This window comes from Podarcis erhardii, assembly GCF_964252035.2.
Source record: "Podarcis erhardii genome assembly, chromosome: 13".
In the NCBI taxonomy this organism is placed as follows: domain Eukaryota; kingdom Metazoa; phylum Chordata; class Lepidosauria; order Squamata; family Lacertidae; genus Podarcis; species Podarcis erhardii.
In genome coordinates this window covers 36,407,606-36,430,346 of record NC_138502.1, presented here as the reverse complement: position 1 = coordinate 36,430,346, position 22,741 = coordinate 36,407,606, and the positions used below count along the sequence as shown (strand labels likewise).

General features: G+C 46.3%; 1 protein-coding gene across 1 annotated transcript; it reads left to right on the top strand.

Moving 5' to 3' along the window:
• Positions 1-1,297: 1,297 nt before the first annotated feature.
• BCL2L12 (BCL2 like 12) lies at positions 1,298-21,247 on the top strand. The gene is made up of 7 exons (XM_081838138.1): positions 1,298-1,404; positions 3,106-3,335; positions 6,658-7,034; positions 14,066-14,230; positions 15,241-15,347; positions 17,685-17,936; positions 20,237-21,247. Exons 2-7 carry the CDS (start codon positions 3,181-3,183, stop codon positions 20,282-20,284), a joined length of 1,104 nt encoding a protein of 367 aa, XP_081694264.1. The 5' UTR covers positions 1,298-1,404; positions 3,106-3,180; the 3' UTR covers positions 20,285-21,247.
• The last annotated feature ends 1,494 nt before the right edge of the window (positions 21,248-22,741 follow it).

The following is a 22,741-nucleotide window of genomic DNA, read 5'->3' as shown; positions in this document are numbered from 1 at the left end:
TAGCAATTCACTCTCTTCGAGAATGGGCACCATGATGGGGAGAAAAATACATATTATGGACTCTTACGGGTTATGCTGCTGAAATTTCAACTTCACGGTTCCTGCTATTGTGCAAAAACAGCCAAGTCCCCTGACACTCAAAAGGTTGCTTTAAAATGGGATGGGGAAGAGTGACGCATGCAAGCCTGAGCTCCCCGGAAGAAAAGAAGGATTTATTAAAAATCAAAACTCTTCTCCAGTTCAGTTCGGTCTTTCACACTCACCTAATGGTGCAAAAAGTCTTCCAGAAGCTTTATTGTTATTACAATTCTTTCTCTTACTAAGCCCTCAGTGAGCAACATCAGATTTTATCTTATTGCCGGTTGTTCTATGCACAGAAATGGAAAGATGAAGAAGTTCCCACCAAAGAAGAATGGAGAAGCAAAGTCACGGATTGTGCTGAATCAGCAAAGCTAACAGCTAAAATAGAAGAACTTAATGATATTTTATGGAAGAATGGAAGCCTTTTTGGGACTATTTAAAGAAATGTTATAATATGATGAATTCGCGAGCGGGATTTGAACTATGAGCAAGAGAAATAATGAGAGATTATTGTTATTATGGTTATGATATAAATAAGTGAAGATAGGGTGTGAGAGATAGAATAAAAAAACACGGGAAAGGGGATGGGAAGTCGATAATACAAAATAAAAAAATGTATTGTGTATTGGAATTCTATGTGAAATTTGTGGAAATTTAATAAAACTATATCACCGCCGGTCGTTCTAAATGCCAGCGTTTCTTCGATTGAGATGGAGACGTCTCAATTGGCAGACAAATTACATCATTTTCTCAAGGCCACCCAGAGCTTTTTGTTGTGTTTTCGTCTTTTTGGACTTCGCAGGGCATTGATCTCTGGATACCCAGCCAGCTCAGCTCCATAGGTTTTATACAGTATTCTGATTTTGTTCTGTGAACCGCCCTGAGACATTCGGGTACTGTATAGGGAGCTGTATAAATTCAATAAATAAAAATAAATAAACTCCTCACCGCCCTCTCCTCCAAGCGCAAAGGACACCCTCCGCTTTCGAGGATTCCTTTTTCGCGCACAATTCATTCTGTGGATTCCCGCTTTGATTCCAGAACGCTACACGTCATCGCAACGCCCAGCAGGGGTTAAATCGAAGCCCCGCCCCCGACAACTGTACAGCCCCCCCACCCCCACCCCCGCCGCTATCGACGAAAGCGGGACCGAAACTGAACTTAAGGTGGCGAAGGCGCATGTGCAAATCTTTCCTGCTGCAGAAGTGGCTAGGAAGTTTGCCGGAGGAGCATCAAACTTTTCTCCGGCTTTTGCCGGGCTTCTGTTTTCAGGTGCGGACCGAGCGAGCCTCCGGGATAGAGACGCGACCGTGGGATTCTAAGGTAGTGGGGGAGTCTCCCACACGCAGCCCCCAAATTCCGGGGAGATGCGATGGGGAAAAGTGATGGGAGAATTGGGATAGGCAGAGAGGGTGGGAGTAATTCAGGCTTACTACCGAGTAGACATGTCTAGGAATGTACTACCAGGCTGGGAAAAAACCGGGGTGTCTGGTGGTAAGGGGGCAGAGGCGGTGGGCTGGCATAGGTGTGGGGCATAGGAGCCAATTCCTGGGGGCTGCCCCCCATGAAATATTTGAGGGGTCCACGCCCCTAAAGCTGTGTGTGTGTGCCAAGTCTTGCAACCTGCCCCACCCCCAATATTTTATTCAAGTTGGCACCCCTGGTGTGTGTGTTTGGGGGCGGGGAATGGCTGGTGCTTCTATGGATCGGACAGGAATGATATTATTGGTTTATTTTGATTTATTTCATTAAAATTATATGCTGCTTGAGTGGGGAAAAACCCCAAGACACCGGTTGAGGTTAGCATGGGCAGGGATTGCAACCTGGCTTTAAAGAAAGTGTTAGGTGGAGGAGGAGGAAGAAGAACACCTGTTTTTGCTGGAGTGAGGTACTTTCCCATAGGATGTACCAAGAGAGACAACAGCTTGTTTACCATACTTGGCTTACTTAGCTTGAAATGTCTGGGGTTATTTTGTGCTCTGCAGTGGCATGATTTGGGTCTGGATTGCATGGGTTAAATCCTCAAGGGGCTGGCTGGTGAATAGATTGCCTTGTGTTTGAGCAGGCAGCTGAAATGGAAGCCTCTGAAATAAATCATATGATTCCAGTGGGGATAGAAGAACGTGAACGAAAGGTCCTTGGTGTATATACAGTGATACCTCGGGTTAAGTACTTTTTTATTTTTTATTAAATTTTTACAAAATTTTCTTTTACAAATTATTCAAGCATAGCCATATTCACCAATTTACAAATTTTTGACTTCCACCAGCTCCTCCCACAATCCTCATATTTTATATTTGTTACGCATTTCCTTTATAATATATTGCCAGTTAGAATATCCTTTCATCTCATTTTCTTTTTACAATACCCTTTAACATCACAAAGCCTCTTTAAAACCGACTAGCGTTGTCTGTTCGTCACAGATATTTTCCAGATAAATCGTAAACTTTCTCCAGTCCTCAGTGAACTTGTGATCTTTCTGGTATCTAATTTTCCCAGTCATTTTGTCCAATTCTGCAAAGTCCATAAGTTTCAGTCTCCACTCTTCCACTGTCGGTAATTCCTCTTGTTTCCATTTCTGGGCCATTAAGATTCTTGCCGCAGTCACTGCATATTGGAAAAGTTTGTAGTCACTTCTGTTAATCTCTCTTCCTGTAATTCCTAACAAAAAAGCTTCTGGTACCTCGGGTTAAGTACTTAATTCGTTCCGGAGGTCCATTCCTAAGCTGAAACTGTTCTTAACCTGAAGCACCACTTTAGCTAATGGGGCCTCCTGCTGCTGCCACACGATTTCTGTTCTCATCCTGAAGCAAAGTTCTCACCCTGAAGCACTATTTCTGGGTTAGCGGAGTCTGTAACCCGAAGCATATGTAACCCGAGGTACCACTGTACAAAGGATATGTGTTTGGGGGGAGGGGGAGGGGAGGTATGGCAATCAATAATATGAATGAAAAGGAGCAGGATAGAAGGGGCTGTGAGAAAAAGCGAGGGAAGGCTAATGTGTTGTTCTTCTTTTTCTTCCAGGGCTGCTGATAGGTGTGGCAAGAAACCTGTCTCCTCTCTTTGAACGCCAGCCTATCTTTGCAGCACTATAGACTCATGGCAGGGAGCCCGCTGCCGCCAAAAAGGCAGGTGGAAGAAGAGACCCGGAGGGTGCTGGAAGCATTCCTGCAAAGGGCGCTAAGAAATGGAGAGGTGGAGTCCCTCGGTCACGTGGGCGGGAGTTATTATGATCCTACAAGTTACATGCACAGGTAAAGGAGTCTTCGGAGGAGCGATGTTGTGGTTCAGCTTGGAGGAAGTGAAATGTGGAAAATTCAGGGGCGAGTCCAGGCAGAGGTTCTGGGTTTCCTGGAAGGGGACAAGACCTTCTGTTGTGTCCAAGAATCAAGGCAGCAGAAGTGAATCACAAACGCTTTTTTTTCTAAAAGAAGTCGCAGCCACAGCAATATGGATCACACACGCCAAGACTTAGCAATTCCCCATAGTTACTTTCCATCTCTGAAAATTTATTATTCCAAAAACGAAACCTTCATCTGTTTGTAAATATTAAGATTATACAGTAGTACCTTGGGTTACATATGCTTCAGGTTACATACACTTCAGGTTACAGACTCCGCTAAACCAGAAATAGTACCTCAGGTTAAGAACTTTGCTTCAGGATGAGAACAGAAATCGTGCTCCGGCAGCAGCGGGAGGCCCCATTAGCTAAAGTGGTGCTTCAGGTTAAGAACAGTTTCAGGTTAAGAACTGACCTCCGGAATGAATTAAGTACTTAACCTGAGGTACCACTGTACCAGCAAGAATGAGTCTTTCTGTAAAAAAAAAAAGAATGTTACTCCCAGCTGTCTTAAAACAAGGCTTAAAAGAAAACTCCATACTAAACCACCATACCTTCCGGTGTCAGATTCTGAGTTGGGATCTGGGCTGCATTCCTGGGAGAAACAATTATATTGAATTCTCCTGGGCGGGAGAGATCTGGGAAGAAAGCTGTGGTTTTCAATCTGGGAGGTAAGAAAAGTGGGAGCTAGAATAAAACATGATATATCACATTCAAAAGCCCTTTTTTTGGGTCACCTTTGAGGTAAGGCAGGTGGTGTCTTGAGGTCAAGGCTGGCCCGGGACTGTTTGTTCTTTAGCAAAATGCCCTGGCCTAACCCTGGCTTCAAGACACCACTTGCCTCAGGTACTTAATAAACATCGTGTGTTTCCTCCCTATACCATAGGTATGAAAAGATTTCAAAACTTTAAAAAGAACAAGTCTACGGCAAATGGACTATACAATAATGACCAAACCATTTTATGTGGCTTCGCAACACTGAAATTCAGACACTGTGTATAATAGCGCACCAATGTAGTCTGCCCCAAACCATAATATCTTGATTATGAAGACTCTTTACAGTGGAGACGTTTCATGTTCCGATTTACAAAATCTTCTGTGGCATTTGGCTTCTTTTTGTGTGTGGGCTAAGAGAGCAAATTAATATCATAATATTATGCTGATGCAGACTTCCGTAGTTCCGTAGAGCGGAAACATTTTTTCTGTCTAAGGAAAATGGCAAGATGGCGGTGGACCCGTCCAATCCAAATGCAGATAGTGAGTGGACTGACAGTTGAAACTTACTTCACTGGTGATGGGACAGCATCCCTCTGCTGTATCTGAGGGGTAGCAGGCTAATTTAGGGGCTCATGTGACACACACACTTCTCTCTTTCAACATTTAGCTGCTACTCTCTGCTCCTCAGAATGTGCCGCCGGAGGTGACTGTCTCACTCTGTCTAATGGTAGGGCCAGCCTTACTTGAAGTAGGACCTTTTCAGTGTTGGCACCCTATCCTTGAAATCCCTCTGCTTGAAGAGTCCTCTGTGGTGCCAACTTAGTTCTCTTTTCAATACCAAAGGAACACATTTTTATTTGCTAGATAAAACTTCTAGATGCTGTCAATATGTTTTTTATCTTACTGCTATTTATTTTTTGTGGGGGGCGGGGAAATAATATAACTACTGCTGCTGCTGTTCTTATTGCTTTGCTGTTTCAATGTGTAGACTTAACTGCTTTAGTTTAATTGTTAGCTATCCTGGAAAACAAGTTGGCAAGGAAATAAATATATGAAAAAAAGAAAGTACTCGTTGGTGGTGGATCAAAGGTCCAAAGCTAGAGTCCTGGATCCACTTACCTTGGAGTAAATCCCATTGAACAAAGTGGGATTTACTTCTGAGTAGATGTGCTTAAGATACATTTTCTTTCTCTCTATAATTTTTTTATTTGATTTTGAAAAGTATAAACATGCAATAAAAAAACAGTTCCGAATCCAAATATCGAGGTTACTCAGAATCTCCTGACTTCCCCCCATCCCTTCCATGGGTCCCAACGGTATTGCATATCAATACTTATCCAAATTTTTAATCCTTCTAAATTATCCATACTTTCCATTTCTTTACAAGTGTGGTTAAAATCCAGCTAATGTTTTAACCTGCTTACAGTGGTCTTGTAGATAAATTATAAACTTTTCCCATTTCTTATTAAAGTTTTTGTCTTCTTGATTTCTGAGCTTCCCAGTTAATTTTGCCATTAACTTGCCGTTCTTCTCTGGTTGGGGTAGTTTCTTCCTTCCATCTCTGGGCTAGCAGCATCCGTGTGGCTGTTGTCACATACATAAACAATCTTTTCTAGTCCTTTGGTATCTAGGTACGTATAATTCCTAGTAAAAAGGCTTCTGGTTTTTTAACAAAAGTTATTTTAAACATTTTTTTTTTCATTTCATCGTATATCATCTCCCAGAAATTTTTCATTACTTTACATGTCCACCACATAGGATAAAAGGTACCTTTTTCTTTACATTTTCAGCAAATATTTGAACTTGTTCTGTACATTTTTGCTAACTTGACAGGCGTCAGATGCCACCTATACATCATTTTCATCTAATTCCCTTTCAGTGAACAACATGCCGTGAATTTCAATTGTTTTCCACAGCCTCTCCCAATCTGCCATTTGTATATTATGTCTCAAGTCTTTTGCCCGTTGTTTCATTACAGATTTAACCTGTTCATTTTTTGTACACCGCTCTGAGAGCCAATTATACATTTTAAAATACCACGTTTTCTTTTCTTTAAATATTTTTTATTAGGAATTTAAACAGAACATATTATCTTACAACATATCATCCTTAATTCCCCCTATAAAACAATTCACTCTCCCCCCCCCCCAACTTCCTTCAGTTCCCATCTCTGGTTTCTCTGTAAATGCTATTCTCTGCATGTTACAAAATTGTATAAATCCTTAATTTATCTAACTGATTATTATCAATAAAAAGTTTGTGAGTGTTTATTCAAAACCTGCCAAGGAGTCCAGTTCACTTTGTTGCTTCTTTAAATACTTTGTAAAAGGTTCCCATTCATCTTTAAAGTCACAGTTATCCTTGTCCTGTAGTTTATGTGTCAATTTTGCCGATTCTGCATAGTCTATCAGTTTCTCTTGCCATAATTCTTTAGTCGGGGTTTCTTCGTTCTTCCATCCTTTTGCTATTAAGACTCTTGCCATAATACCACGTTTTCTATCGCTGTTCACTCCCCACAGCTCCCCAACAGAACACTTCCAGGATTGTCCAGCCTGGAGCTCTGCCCATGAGGAAAATAACTGCGCCGACGAAAAAAAGCATAGCTTCCGCACCAGCATCAAGCGTCTACTGCAGCGGCGGCCTAGTCCGCGAACCCCGCCGGACAACGTGCCACCTTCTACGGGCTCCTTAAAGAGGTCCAAGGCAGGAGGGGAGGTTGGGGAAGGTGGCCGCCAGAAGCGCTCCTTCTCCCTCAAGAACATTCTGCGGAAAAAGGGATCTTCCTCGGGGGAGACGACAAGCCCCGGCGGGACTCTCCAGCGCCCGGACTCCCTGCCTGTTGTCAACTGCTACTGTCGGAAACACCCGTCGGAGCAACGGGTGCCCCAAGGGAGTGGTAAGGAAATGCAACCTCTCTGGCTTTCATTTCTTATCTAGATTCCTTCTTGCTTCAGAGACAGAGGTCCTGGCTCCATGCCTCACCCAGTTATAAACATTTTTAAAGGGGTGGTGCCTTGGACTTCTTGAAGGAAGGGTAAAGTGGTGTTTCCGCTTGCCAAAGTCCACATTGAGCAAAGATTTGATTCTGGGATGTCGAGCCTTCAAGTCCAGAGGTAGTCAGAACGAAGTTGCTTTCTCTTGCTATTTGAAGCTGTGCTAGTTTGTTTGTTTGGGAAAAAAACAGACAAAAGCTCCCTCTTTATTGCCTATTTGTGGGTAGCGCCACCAAACCTAGTGGAACTTGCTTCGAATGAGTCTTTAATGAGCGGAATCGCTGTACCGCTGGGCTCCTAATTTCCAAAGCTGATCCAGTAAGATACCATGAAATCAATGATATCAAAAATTGCAGAGAGATCAAGGGAAATTAACAGGTTCGCAGTCCTCCGCTCCCTCTCCCAATAAATATCCCTGGTCAGGGCAACCCAGGCTGATTTGGTCTCAGAACCAGGCCTGGAACCAGACTGGAATGGGTTCAGATAATCAATTTTATCCAAGAGCATTTGAAGCTGAGCAGCCAACCCCTCTTTTGAGCAGCTTCCCTAAAAAGTGGGTAGGTAGCAGTTGTCATAATAATCATAATTTTATTATTTGTACCCTGCCCCATTCACTCTGGGCAGTTTCTGGCATATGCAAAAACATCATAAGGAAAAAAAACTTCCCTATACAGGGCTGCCTTCAGATGTCTTCTAAAGGCTGTATAGTTATGTGATGGGATAATGAGCTGCTTGTGCGTAAAAGCTTGATCCCTCTGGTGTTTGGCTGGTCAACCAAACCGAGTCACTAACGAAGCCCCCCAAAGCATGACTCCGTCAGTCGCTGGTAGAATCTGACAGTGGGCATCTACGGAACTTACGCCAGCATAAAAGCTGTTTGACGGACATGCGCCTCCGGGACTCTCTGCGTGACAGTTTCCGGCGAAGGGTGGGAGTTCCTAAGGGGGGTCTTGTTACCTCTTCACTATTCTCACTGGAAGTATCCCAGAGCCTCCCCTCCGACTCCCCTTCCTCCGGAGCTCCTGCTCTCCCCCTACTGGTTCCTTCTTCTGCTGCAGAATCTCTCCTATTCTCCTGGAGCCTTTCCACCACCTGTTCCTCCGATGGCAGTTCCCTGACATCCACCTCCCCCCCAGGGCCCCCTTCACCCCCCCGCCTCCTCTCCCACTGGCGGTGAGGGCGGAAAGCCCCTGAAGGAACTCTCCTCGTCGTCCGAGGATTCAAACACTTCTAGCCACGGCGTACCGTCTCTCTCCCCATCTTCCTCTTCTTCATCGGAGTCGGCTTCCTCACCCACCCCTGACTCTGGGAACCCTTCAAACTCCCCTTCCTCATCGGTGGTCCCAAAGTGTTCCCTTCTAAATCGTGCCACGGGTTGCGGTTTTTTTGGGAAACGCTGATGAAATGTTTCTATTAAAACCTCGTCGTTGACTACCTCTGCTGGTACCCAAGTGTTTTCCGACTCTACTTCCCCCTCCCATTCTACCAGATATTCCACCTGATTCCCCTTCCACCTGGAATCAATGATTCCTGCCACGTTCATGTCGCTTTCTCTCTCTTCGATCACGGGCGTTTGGGTGACCTCTCTCTCACGCTCCCCCCACTCACGTCCCTCTCGGTACGGCGACAGTAATGACCTGTGAAATACTGGGTGCAATTTCATGTGACTGGGCAGTCTGAGTTTGAATGTTACTGGGTTGACCTGCTGTATGACCTCAAAGGGTCCCAATCTTTTGGGTCTCAACTTTTTACTCCCTCCCTTGAACGGTAGTCCTTGGGTGGATAGCCACACCCGGTTTCCCACCCTTATAGTTTCACCTTCCCTCCTATTTCTGTCTGCTTGCTTCTTATATTCTTCCTTGGCTTTCTCTAAGTTAAGTTGAAGCTGACGGTGGATCGCTTCCATCTCTTCAACAAAAAGTTCCGCCGCCGGCACGCTCCACCTCTCCCCTCCTTCTCCTGGAAATGCCCGGGGATGACACCCATAATTTGCCAGAAAGGGACTCATCCCTGTGGACACGTTCTCCGCATTGTTGTAGGCAAATTCTGCCAGAGGTAACTTATCTACTCAATCATTTTCTCTGTCTTCTACATAACACCTCAGGTATTGTTGTAAAATCCCGTTTGCCCTTTCCGCTTGCCCATTTGTTTCTGGGTGCCGGGCAGTTGAAAAATTGAGTTCCACGTGCAGTAAGCTCATAAGTTTCCTCCAGAACCTGGAAGTAAACTGTTTCCCTCTGTCGCTGACCACCCTCAAGGGGGCGCCATGCAACCTGAAAATATGCTTTACAAACAACTTGGCGGTTTCCTCCGCTGTGACCGCATGTGAACAGGCTATAAAATGACACATCTTAGTTAATAGATCTACCACCACCATGACAGCTGTTTTGGATTTCGGCAGGTCCGTCATAAAATCTATGGATACTGCCTCCCATGGCCTTTCTGGTGTGGGTAAGGGTTGTAATAGCCCCGCTGGCGCCACCCTCTCCCCTTTCGCTCGCTGGCACCTGTCGCAACCCCTGACATATTCCCGTACGTCCTCCCTCACCTTGGGCCACCAAAACTCCCTGGTAACCAACCACATGGTTTTGTGCTGTCCAAAATGCCCCGCTGTGGGGCTGTCATGCACTGCTTGAGTACTCTGCCCCTCAGTTCCCCATCGGGTATGTACAGTGCCCCTTTGTAATACAACGCCCCGTTCTTTTCTTCAAACCCCCCTGTGTTCTCCTCTGTCCTCCTGAGTTCTCTGAGTTTCTCTTGGGCGTATTCATCGTTCTCAGTACCCTCTATCAGTTCCCTCTGCCCCACCAATGCCGCTCCACACACCCAGCGGTCTTCAGGGATTACATGCCTTGCCTCAGGCGCTCCCTCCCCCTCTAAGTACTCAGGTTTCCTGGAAAGAGCGTCCGCCCTCACGTTCTCGGAGCCTGGCACGTAACTAATCTCAAAGTGGAATTTGGAGAACTCCTGGGCCCATCTCACTTGTCTCTGGTTCAGCACTCGGGCTGTTCTCCAGTATTCCAGATTTTTGTGGTCAGTTCGGACTTGAACCTTGTGCTGCGCCCCAATCAGCAAGTGCCGCCATCTCCGGAATGCTTCATGAATGGCGAGCAGTTCTCGGTCGTATACTGTGTAGTTCCTCTCGGATTTGTTCAACTTCCGTGAGAAGAATGCACACGGTCTCCATTCAGACGTATCTTTTCCCGGCTGGAGAAGCACGGCCCCCACCGCTCTGTCTGACGCGTCAGTCTCCACTCTCATTGGTTGTTGTAGATCTACGTGCAAAAGTTGCTCTTCCGACGCAAACGCCTGCTTTAAGTGTTCGAACGCCCGCTGCGCTTCTTCCGTCCAAACAAATTTTTTCTTGCTGCTAAGACAATCCGTGATGGGCGCTGTTAAATGGGCAAAGTTTTTTATGAACTTCCTATAGAAGTTTCCGAAGCCCAAGAATCTTTGCACGTCCTTCTTGGTCTTTGGTGTTTTCCATTCCAGTACCGCTTGAACTTTGCTGGGATCCATGGCCAATCCCTTGTCAGACAACCGGTACCCCAGGAATTCCACCTCCCTGGTATGAAACTGACACTTCTCCAGTTTCACCCACAGCCGATTTTCTCGCAGTTTGCTCAGTACTTCTCTTACATCTCGCACATGCTGCTCCTCATTCTCTGAGTACACCAGGACGTCATCTAAGAATGCTACGCAGTTCTTGTAGAGCAATGGCCCCAGGACGTGATTCATGAATGATTGAAAACAGGCCGAGCCCCCCTGTAATCCGAAGGGCATAACGAGGTACTCAAAGGCCCCCAAGGGGGTGAACATAGTGGTCTTCCACTCATCCCCCTTTCTCACACGTATCAAGTTATATGCCCCTCTAAGGTCCAGCTTGGTAAAAATTTTCTCTTTTCTCACCCGTGTCAGAATGTCATCAATTCTAGGCATAGGGAAAGTCACTGGTTCTGACACGGCATTTAGGGCCCTGAAATCACATACAAGCCTGGGTTTACTCGTGTTTTTTTTGTCCACAAAGAACACTGGGCTGCCCCCCACCGCTCGTGACTCTCTGATGAAACCTCGCTTGAGGTTCTTGTCAATAAACTCCCTTAACTCCTGCATCTCACTGTCTGACATTGCATACAGCTTGCCCGCTGGCAATTGTGCTCCTGGGAGTAAGGTAATTTGACAGTCAAAGGGTCTGTGCGGGGGCAGTTTATCTGCTTCCTTTTCGCTAAAGACGTCCATCAAGTCAGCGTATTGTGGTGGCACCTCCCCCTTGTCCATCACTTCCATCCCTGCTAGAGTGGCCCTGGCCCCTGCCTGAGCCTCTCCCTCCTTGCAGTGTTCTAGGCAATGTGCTGATCCAAAGGAAACCACTCTCTGATGCCAGCCTACTAGCGGATCGTGTAGTGCCAGCCAGCTCATTCCCAAAATAATAGGAGCTCCTCCCAAGGTGGCTACGTTAAACGCTATCAGTTCTGTGTGTCTTGCCACCCTCATTATCATTGGTACAGTCTGTTGGCTCACTTCTCCTCCCAACAGTTCCCTCCCATCAATCGTGGTAACCTGCAAAGGCTTACTTAATGGGATAGTCTGTATCTGGTGTTCAGCTGCAAACTCCTTACTCATGAAATTACAGGAGCTGCCTGAATCCAATAGCGCTTTTATCTTTAGTGGGTGTCCGTTTGACAGTTCCAGCAACACCTCTATCACCAGCGCTGGTCTTGGAGGTTCCGGCGTGGGCACATTCACTACTCCTTGGCCTGGCTGCTGTGCCCTGATGTTGGCAGCCAGGCGTTGGCTTTTACTTGCTCCTTGATTTCTCCTTCCTCCTTCCCCCCAACAGTTCCCGCCATCCCTTGCCATTCCTTCCTTTGCGGACAGACTCTGGCAAAGTGACCTGGCTGTTGGCAGAGATAACATCTCTTGGCGCTCTTTCCCTCCTTCTTCCGCCCTTCACTGGTGTTTGAAACTGCGCGCGCGCGCGCTGTTCCAAGTTCCATCGGCTCTGCTGGCGGGAAAGGCTGCTCCGGAATCTCTGGAATGCGGAAGTCCTTCCAACGTTCCCCCTTTCCTTCCTGCTTTTCCAAAGCTCTTGCCTCCTGGCGCGCCCCTATGGACAGCGCAGATTTAGTCAGCTGATCCATAGACTCCGCCCTAGGCGCCCGGGAAAGCTCATCTTTCACTGCCGGAGAGAGCCCTTCTTCAAACAGCATTTGAATTGGTTCACTCGCAAGGTCCCACCCCAGTCTATGAATCAGCATGGTGAACTCAGTCCAGTACTCACGTACAGATCGGCTCCCCTGTTTACACACCATTAACTGCCTGCGCACCACCCCCTGCTCAATCTCGCTGGAAAACATCAAGTCCATGGCGCGAAAAAACTTCATTGTGTCCTTTAAGATTTCATTATTGGCTGCCATCAGGGGTCGAATCCAGTCCTTCGCCCCTCCCTCTAGATGGCCAATCACGTACGCCACTCTAGAGTTCTCATCGGGGAAGTCATCAAACAGTAGATTGAGAGCATATTGCATCTCTGTCCTAAAGGCTTGATAGTTCCTGGGATCCCCCCCAAATTTCTGCACCAATCCAGGCACCTTTCTGGCAAGTGGGGTGGTTTTCCCCTTATCCGCATCTTGAGCCCTCCTCTCCTCGAGCCTCGCCGTTTGCAGCGCGAGCTGGACCTCCAACGCCCTGTACCTTTCTTCCAGGCTTGGACCTGCTCCAGCTCCAGCTCCTGCTCCTCCGGTTCCGGATGGTTCGCTCATGATGCCCCTCTGCTTGCACAAGCTGCTTTCAGTCACTGTCAGATTGCTGTGATGGGATAATGAGCTGCTTGTGCGTAAAAGCTTGATCCCTCTGGTGTTTGGCTGGTCAACCAAACCGAGTCACTAACGAAGCCCCCCAAAGCATGACTCCGTCAGTCGCTGGTAGAATCTGACAGTGGGCGTCTATGGAACTTACGCCAGCATAAAAGCTGTTTGACGGACATGCGCCTCCGGGACTCTCTGCGTGACAGTTTCCGGCGAAGGGTGGGAGTTCCTAAGGGGGGTCTTGTTACCTCTTCACTATTCTCACTGGAAGTATCCCAGAGCCTCCCCTCCGACTCCCCTTCCTCCGGAGCTCCTGCTCTCCCCCTACTGGTTCCTTCTTCTGCTGCAGAATCTCTCCTATTCTCCTAGAGCCTTTCCACCACCTGTTCCTCCGATGGCAGTTCCCTGACAAGTTACTTATCTCCTTGATATCTGGTGGGAGGGGATTCCACAGGAAGGGAACCACTATCGAGAAGGCCCTGTGCCTGGTTTCCTGCAACTTCATTTCTTCCAATGAAGGAACCGCCAAAAGGCCCTCAGCGCTGGACCTCAGTGTCCGCATTGCACAATGGGAGTCATACACTTCCAGGTCCAGTGTGGGTTTTTTGTCAAATGCCCACCGGGGGGGGGGGGGAACCATGTCTTCGCTAATAGTAGCTATTTGGTTCTGTGGGTGAGAACTGACTTGCCTTTCTTTTTCTGCCTGTTGAAGACTCCTGTGCAACTCAGAAGCTTGCCTATCCTTTCACCAACAGAAGTTAGCCTTGTTGCAGATACAGTGGTACCTCGGGTTAAGTACTTAATTCGTTCTGGAGGTCCGTTCTTAACCTGAAACTGTTCTTAACCTGAAGCACCGCTTTAGCTAATGGGGCCTCCTGCTGCTGCCGCGCCACCGGAGCACAATTTCTGTTCTCATCCTGAAGCAAAGTTCTTAACCCGAGGTACTATTTCTGGGTTGGTGGAGTCTGTAACCTGAAGCGTATGTAACCTGAGGTACCACTGTAATCAGCTTTTGCCAGCATGTCACATAAGCTATCCTTTGTCGCCTTGCTAACCGGTGGCTCTCTCTGCAGTGCAGAATGTGGCTTTCCTCTGCTCCTTAACAGCTTTCTGTTCTTTTGTTGCAGGTGGTGAGGCTGAGAATGCTGAGTTGTATACCTTGGTGGCCCAGAAACTGGACCACTTGGTCAAGCAGCAACAGCTGACCAGCCCTTTGGTGGCCCAAAGCTTGCCTTTTCCCACAGATGAAAACAGCATACTCCCCACGGGCGGCACGTTACCCAGCACTCCAGGTATAGGATTGAGTTTCTGGTGGTTGTAGCCTTCACCGTTGGGTAATAGTGATTGCATCTTAATCCCTTCTTCTTTCCTGGCCAAATATGTCATAAGAATTAGCACCTACAAGCATCCTCTTAGATTGTGCAGTGCTCCATGTGTTGGGACGGTGCTGCAACACAGGGGGAGGGCGGGGAAGGAAGTAACAAGGGGAATCCATTGGGGTGGATTTGATTTAAATCAAATCGATTTAAATCACAATTTAAATCACTAGTCAGTAAGACTTGATTGAAATCATTTTTTACAGAAAGACTCATTCTTGCTAGCATAATCTTAATATTTACAACCAGATGAAGGTTTCGTTTTTGGACTAATACATTTTCAGGAGTAGTTTTTACAGTTATATCAAAAATTACCGATTTGGTTATACTATTAGAAATACAAAGACACATAATTATGAAATTATTGTTTATATTTGGACAACTTTTCTGCTGTACTTTATTAGAAGGAGAAAAATAATCATCTCTTTAATAACAATTTATTTAACTAAAACAATAACGTTATAGTATATGTATCTATGTTTGTTAACTGATGTGGTTAAACAATTATTTTTTTTAAAAAAAACGTTAGACTGAGTTTTAGCACACATGAAAAACTTAAAACAAATCCTTATTTCCTGATGAATAGCCTTTGGACTATAATGTAACTTAAATAGAAAACTATCTTTAGAAAGATTTCTCCTCCAAAAGCATTGTATTTTAAAAGTCCGATTTAAATAAAAAAAATCCGATTTAAGTCTAAAACATCCAATTTAAATAAAAAAAAATATTTTTATTGTTAAAAAATCATTGATTTTTATTCACCCTGGAATCCATAGTTAGGTCCCACCTCTTCAGAGAGTCTCCAATGAATAATGATGCTCCAAATACATTATCTAGGCCCAAAGCCATCTTCACATCCTTTCCTTTCCGTGTTTTGTCACGCCCACGTTGCATCTCTGAATTGGACTGGTTTTTTCTGCTCACAGTTATTTCGGAGGAGCTGCCAGGAGACTTGGAGGAGAAACAGAAAGAGCAAATCCTCCAGAAACTGGTTGCCCTTCTGGAAGAGAAGGCCGGAATCATCAATAAGGAGGTATAAGCCAGGCCTGTGACAAAACTGTTGCAATGTGGAATGTTCCTGTCTGCCAGCCCGGCCCTTTTTCAGGATATGCCGTTCTATTGTGCTCCTTTGCCTTGCATCCCAGTTTTCTTCCTGCAACTCTAAAGAATTATCCAAAATTTTGTGGCCACTGAACCCTCATTAGGCTTTTTGGAGAATTCCCCCCTCCTTCAGGCTTTTTCCTAAACTTTTTTTGTACATCTACAAATCTTGGGGTTTCCCCAAGCCTGCTGATAGTGCCCTCTTAATAATGGATGGCTACTGAAAGACCAAAAGGGACGTGGGTGGCGCTGTGGGTTAAACCACAGAGCCTAGGACTTGCTGATCAGAAGGTTGGCGGTTCAAATCCCTGCAATGGGGTGAGCTCCCATTGTTTGGTCTCAGCTCCTGCCCACCTAGCAGTTTGAAAGCACATCAAAGTGCAAGTAGATAAATAGGTACCGCTCCAGTGGGAAGGTAAATGGCATTTCCGTGTGCTGCTCTGGTTCGCCAGAAGCGGCTTAGTCATGCTGGCCACATGACCCGGAAGCTGTACGCCGGCTCCCTTGGCCAATAAAGCAAGATGAGCGCCGCAACCCCAGAGTCGGTCATGACTGGATCTAATGGTCAGGGGTCCCTTTACCTTACTGAAAGACCAGCACTTAGATAGGAAGCTTGCTATTATTTTATAAGGTTAGCAAGTGAAAGCAAGTGTTGTCCCTGCTCTCTACTTACCTATTAGCATACCTTCTTCTTCTTCTTCCAAGCAAACTCACCCCTTATGTTTTCTCCCCTTCCTCTTCCCATGTTTACTCAGAGGTGTGTTTTGGGCTTACTATTAAGTTAAGTATGCATAAGATTGCAGCCTAGGAATCATCCTGTTGTCATATGTAGCACTGTGGGTTAAACCACTGAGCCTCTTGGGCTTGCTGATCAGAAGGTCGGCGGTTCGATTCCCCGCGACAGAGTGAGCTCCCGTTGCTTTGTCCCAGCTTTTGCCAACCTAGCAGTTCAAAAGCACACCAGTGCAAGTAGATAAACAGGTACTGCCATGGTGGGAAGGTAAACGCCATTTCCGTGCACTCTGGCTTCCGTCACAGTGTTCTGTTGCAGCAGAAATGGTTTAGTCATGGTGGCCACATGACCCAGAAAGCTGTCTGTGGACAAACACTGGCTCCTTTTGCAAGGCCTGAAGTGAGATGAGTGTCACACCCCCTAGTCGCCTTTGAGTGGACTTCACCGTCCAGGGGTCCTTTACCTTACCTAAGGCGAAGACATTGAAGCTGCAATCGCCTAGGCACACTTACTTGGGAATAAGACCCACTGAACATCGTAGCCACAGGCTTCTGGGTAGCCACAGTTCAAATAGCTCTGCACATGCCTTTTGCATTGCTGTCTTTATACGCCCCAGTCTGCTTTTGCAAAGCTTCTCTTGCTCACATTGTTGAGCTAAACTTTTATTTACCAGTTTGCAAAGGAGCTGTGTTGTTGCAATTTTGTCAATGCCCCTTCTTAGAATGTGCCACCCAGAACTGATAGCCAGCAGAATTGTTGTCTCCTGTCCCTTCTGCCTGTCATATGCACAGCTGCCCTGACGGCATTGATTCCTAAGAAAATGGGGCAGGCTATGGGTCTAGCCAAAGGCGCAGTAGGAGGGCAGCTGCCCCCCAAATCAATACAAATCTGCAGTTCTGTCTCTCCTACCAAAAGCCTGCCCGCCCCCAGCAAAAAAACCTGGCTACACCCATGGGGCAGGCTAGTTCTTCCTTTTCCACTCAAGGCATTTACAAAAACTATCTGGGTCTGGAAATAGCTCATATGTCCCTGCTTGTACCTCTGTAAGGATAGCCACCTCCCACTTTACAGTGGTACCTCAGGTTACATACGCTTCAGGTTACATACGCTTCAGGTTACAGACTCCGCTAACCCAGAAATAGTGCTTCAGGTTAAGAACTTTGCTTCAGGATGAGAACAAAAATCGTGCTCCGGCGGCGCAGCGACAGCAGGAGGCCCCATTAGCTAAAGCAGTGCTTCAGGTTAAGAACAGTTTCAGGTTAAGAACGGACCTCCAGAACGAATTAAGTACTTAACCCGAGGTACCACTGTATTTGGCTTTTCAGTGGGTGGGCATCTCGCAAGTAGCACATGAAATTTTGAAAAGTAGCAAAAATGCAAATCAGCCCTAAGGCGGGCCTGCACACCTTATCTAAGCATATTATTGGTGCTCAATGAATGCTTAGGAGCGTCTTTTTGATTGGAATTCACAGCTGTCCTTCAGGCGAGTTGCCCAGGCAACTCTTAATGGTTCTTCCCCCTTTCTGTGATTGGCAGATTGAAGCCGACCCATTGCTACGCAACACCTTATCCCGCTTGTCCTACCGCAGCTTCTCTCGCCTGGCCGAGGCCTTCACCTCACGCGCCCCCCCTGGTCTCCCCAGCCCCCAGCTGGCTAAACTGGCGCTCACCATGGAGCTCACGCGAAAAGTGACTGGTATCAACAGCCATGCAGTGCACACCCTCATGGGCTACAGTCTCCAGTATATGGACATGTTCGTGCCCTGGCTACAGCAGCAAGGGGGCTGGGTAAGTGTTGTGGCATGTCTGGCTATGGATTCTTCATAGGCTGGGCTTGAGTCCCAGTTGATAGTGCATTAAAAAGTAGTAAACATTTTTAAAAAGAAGAAGATGGGACACGGGTGGTGCTGTGGGTTAAACCACTGAGCCTCTTGGGCTTGCTAATCAGAAGGTCGGCGGTCCGAATCCCCGCAACGGGGTGAACTCCCGTTGCTCGGTCCCTGCTCCTGCTAACCTAGCAATTCGAAAGCACAAAGTGCAAATAGATAAATAGGTACCGCTCCAGCGGGAAGGTAAACGGCGTTTCCGTGTGCTGCTCTGGTTCGCCAGAAGTGGCTTAGTCATGCTGGCCACATGACCCGGAAGCTATCTGTGGACAAACGGCAGCTCCCTCGGCCAGTAAAGCGAGATGAACGCCACAACCCCAGAGTCGGCCACGATTGGACCTAATGGACAGGGGTCCCTTTACCTTTACCTTTATCACTACCCGAAGGAGTCTCAAAGCGGCTAACATTCTCCTTTCCCTTCCTCCCCCACAACAAACACTCTGTGAGGTGAGTGGGGCTGAGTGACTTCAAAGAAGTGTGACTAGCCCAAGGTCACCCAGCAGCTGCATGTGGAGGAGCAGAGACGCGAACCCGGTTCCCCAGATTACGAGTCTACAGCTCTTAACCACTACACCATGCTGGTAGTCCAAACGCTGCCCATGAGGCAACTTGAATCAAGACTGACATGGGGTTCTGGAAAAATGCTTGGCTGTGATCTCACCATAGGTGGCAAGATGTAGCTTTCTCTCACAAAAAGACGCACTTTGTAGCTTAGCCTTTTCCCTCTTTATCCTTCAGTTCCACATCTGTAAAATGGAACTAAGTGATCTACTGAACAAGAGCGTCACAAGTGTCCAGCATAATGATTATAATTATTTATTGAATTTATATACCTCCCTATACCTGGAGGTCTCAGAGCGGTTCACAGAATAAAATCAAAATATCAAACCACAAAATCCATAATCAAAATAAAAACAACAACCCAATAACGCCCCCCCCCCAAAGAGCCACATTTTAAAAGGGTATAGGATGTCAATCTGATCCACCAAAGGCCTGGCTAAAAAGGAACGCTTTTGCCTGGTGCCTAAAGGTGTGTAATGAAGGCGCCAGGCAAACTTCCCTGGGGAGAGCATTCCACAGACGGGGAGCCACTGCAGAGAAGGCTGGTTCTCGTTTTGCCACCCTCTGGACCACTGGAGGAGGAGGAGGCACATGAAGGAGCGCCTCAGAAGATGATCTCAGGGTCTGAGAGCCTGCAAAGCACAACGGCCTGAGTGCGAGTTGAACCCCACTTACCTGGAAATAAGCCCCACTGAACTGAACAGGAATTACTTCTAAGTAGACATGGTTAGGATTGCGACTGTTCGTCGATCCAGCGGCAAGTAAGATCAGTACAGTACTTTGGATAGCTCCAACAGGCAACCTCTTCCAACAAAGCCTGGAGCATAACCAAGGCTTTTAATTCCTCTAGATCAGCTGCTCCTGCAATGTTCTGAACTACAGTTCCCATCAGCCCCAGCAAGCATGGCCAGAATTGATGGGAGTTGCAGCTCAGCAATATCTAGAGAGCCAATGGCTGCCTGTTTCTTCTTGGCTCTGCCCCACAATTGGAGAGCCTTAAATCTGTAGTCATTTGGCCTGGAGCCTATAGCTCTGTTGCCTCTCAGTCAGTTCTTGCCTACTACACTGCCTGTGCTGGAGGGCAGGTACTAAGCAACACCATATAAAAGGGTCCAGTTCTGGCTGGCTATAAAAGGATGCTGTCTCTGGGGGTCCCAGTTTGTAGGTGTGAGGTGCTCCTGGCTGAGAAGTGTGATGGTTAGGTCTGGGCGATATGATGATAGATTGTTGAACACCGGTTTTAAATCCACATCTTGATAACCAGTTCAAAATATTTGCCCTGATGATAAACTGCTCGAGGCCAGAGGAATGTTTGTCTGTTGCTCTGCCGGCTCAGCTCTCGCCTGCCTCCTCCAGGCGGCAGCAAACCATAGAGCAGGTGCAGACTGGGAAAATCCCTCTGGTTACGATGCGGCTTGCTCAACTAAGGCACAGAAAGGCTGAGGCCAGGCGATGTGGGAGGAAGAAGCAGCTGAGATGCATTCCAGACATGGCACTATATTAGCATATTGTGGTATTTAGCTGCTGATATATCACAATGCTGAAAACCAGATATCACACAGCCCTAGTAAAAAGATGCAAAATGCATTATAGTAAAGGTACTATGGAAACAACTAATGATTTTTCTTTCTTTCTCTGTAGGAGAGCATTGTGGCCCAGGAAGAGATATTTGATCTGCAGCTTGACTAGCCATTCTCCAGTACCATGAGCCAGTGCCACTGCTCTTAAAACTGTGATGAAGGAGAGAATATGCTCTTGAGACTTGCCTGGGCAAAGCTAACTAATGGGTGGGTTTGTTTTTTTCAAAGTCTCCCTGGAAAGTCCCATCTTCTCTCTCCAGCAGGGAAATACCACTCAAGGAAAGTTATGTCCTTACACCAATGATCAGAATGTGACTTTTAAGCTAGCCCCGGGATCTAGAAATCCACACTAATAACTCCCAAACTTCTGGACTTGGAATAAATGGCAGAAATTGGTTTTATTTATTTTTTTGCACTACTAGTTGCTGCTCTGTTCCTGCGGGATTTGGAGTCCTGTTTTTAAAACTTAGCAAAGGAAAATAAGGGTCAGAGAAAAATAAGGTAGTTGAAATAAGTAGGCATTGGTAGGGAACAGAGGCTATAATTCAGATGCCGGTCATTGAAGGCAAGGTTGGTGGAGATCCAAGGGTAGGGCCTTATAATTGGTGACTCCTTATCTTTGAAATGGTCTTCTAAAGAAAGCTTACCTGGTTCTGACACTGTTATCTTTTCAGCACCAGGTGAAAACATTTTTTTAAAAAAGAAGGATATTTAGATACTGTTTTTGTTCTGGTTTTGATATTTAATGTTATTGTTCTGCCGTTTTGTAATTATTTATTGTATTGTGGGGGGTTGCTTGTTTTTTAAATTTTCTTGATTTGTGAGCTCCTCTGAAGAGTAGGATATACAAAATAAATAAATCCTATGCGAAACTTGCTCGAAGATCAGTTCGTATGAAAACTCAGTGGCATCATCTTCCAAGACTGAGGAGTTGCAAGGCTCTGAGAATAATGTAACCCTCAAACTCAGGGATTTGAGTATGTTTACGTGGAGTACCAATAGCTTAACTGAAGTGTTTCAATGACTGAGAAACACTCTATTTTTTTAAATAAAACTTTTCAATGAAAATACATATTTCAGTATCAAGTACTTTGGTTGGTGTCTGCATTTTTGTTTGCTTGGTGTTCCCTTTTGTCCCGTCAACCTTCTGCCATACACATCTCTTTAAATAATTTGTTGCAGGTAGCATCCTGAATATGAACATCCACTGAGGAGGTGTCTCCTCCCGCCCACTACTCCTGCAGCAAAATTCTTCATGCAAGCTCCTGCCTGCGTAACTCTGGCAGTGCTCCTATACCCACTAACTCATTAGGACTTCCGAGTAAATATGTAGGACTGAGCTATCAAAAAGGGACCACATATAGCTTGTCTATTTATTACATTTTACCTGCCACCTTTCACTCAAGGAGCTCAAAGTGGCCTACATCCTTTCCCCCCTCCCAATATTATCATCACATCAACCCTGTGAGGTTTGACTGAGGCAGTTGGTGACTCGCCCAAGGTCACCCAGTGAAGTTCATGTCCGAGAGGGGATTTGAACCCAAGTCTCCCACATCACTACACAATACTGTTTGTTGATTAAACCCCATCCCATGCTAAAGCCACTATGTTAATATAGATTATGTATGGTATATATATGAACACACACAAAGGGGGAAGGGGACTGGACAAGATAGCTTACAGTGGAAGTGTTCCCAGATAGGGAGCAGTTAGCTGCTGCATCAAAGTCACAGCTATTCTAAGAGGTCCCATGTTTTTGAGCTGGGAACCAAACTACAGTGGTACCTCGGGTTACATACGCTTCAGGTTACATATGCTTCAGGTTACAGACTCTGCTAACCCAGAAATATTACCTTGGGTTAAGAACTTTGCTTCAGGATGAGAACAGAAATCGCCACCGCGCTCTGGTGGTGCGGCAGCAGTAGGAGGCCCCATTAGCTAAAGTGGTGCTTCAGGTTAAGAACAGTTTCAGGTTAAGAACAGACCTCCAGAACAAATTAAGCTCTTAACCCGAGGTACCACTGTGCCTAAAATAAATCACCCCCTACTCCAGTTTTTGTTTTGTCGTTGTGTTCAATAAAACCAATTTGAGCCCTGAATCAATAGTGTGGTGTTCTTATGGGCAGTGTGGCTAAAACTTTCTGAGGCCTGGAAGAACGAACTGGCACAGGATATGCATGGCAGAAGTTCTAGGTAACTTCTAGGTTAGATTACTGCAATATGTTATATGTGAGGCTACCTCTGAAGTCGCTTTGGTAACTTCAGCTGGTACAGGTTGCTTGCTAGAGCAAGACGATTTGGGCATATAAGGCCAATTTTGTATGCATGATGCATGATGCTTTTAGGGTGGCTTTTGGCTAAAGGATTGGGTGATGTTTCAAGTCTTTAAAGGTTTTCCTGCACACTTTGTTCATGGTCTCTCACCTCCTTGCAAGGAGGTGTGCATGTGTGGCGGGGCAGCGGATCTAGTTGCAACAGAAAAATAAAGATCCGTCTTGCTTTCACTGGATCCTACCTCCATCTATTTGTCTATGGCTGATAATGGGCTTTGAGGACACTAAATCCC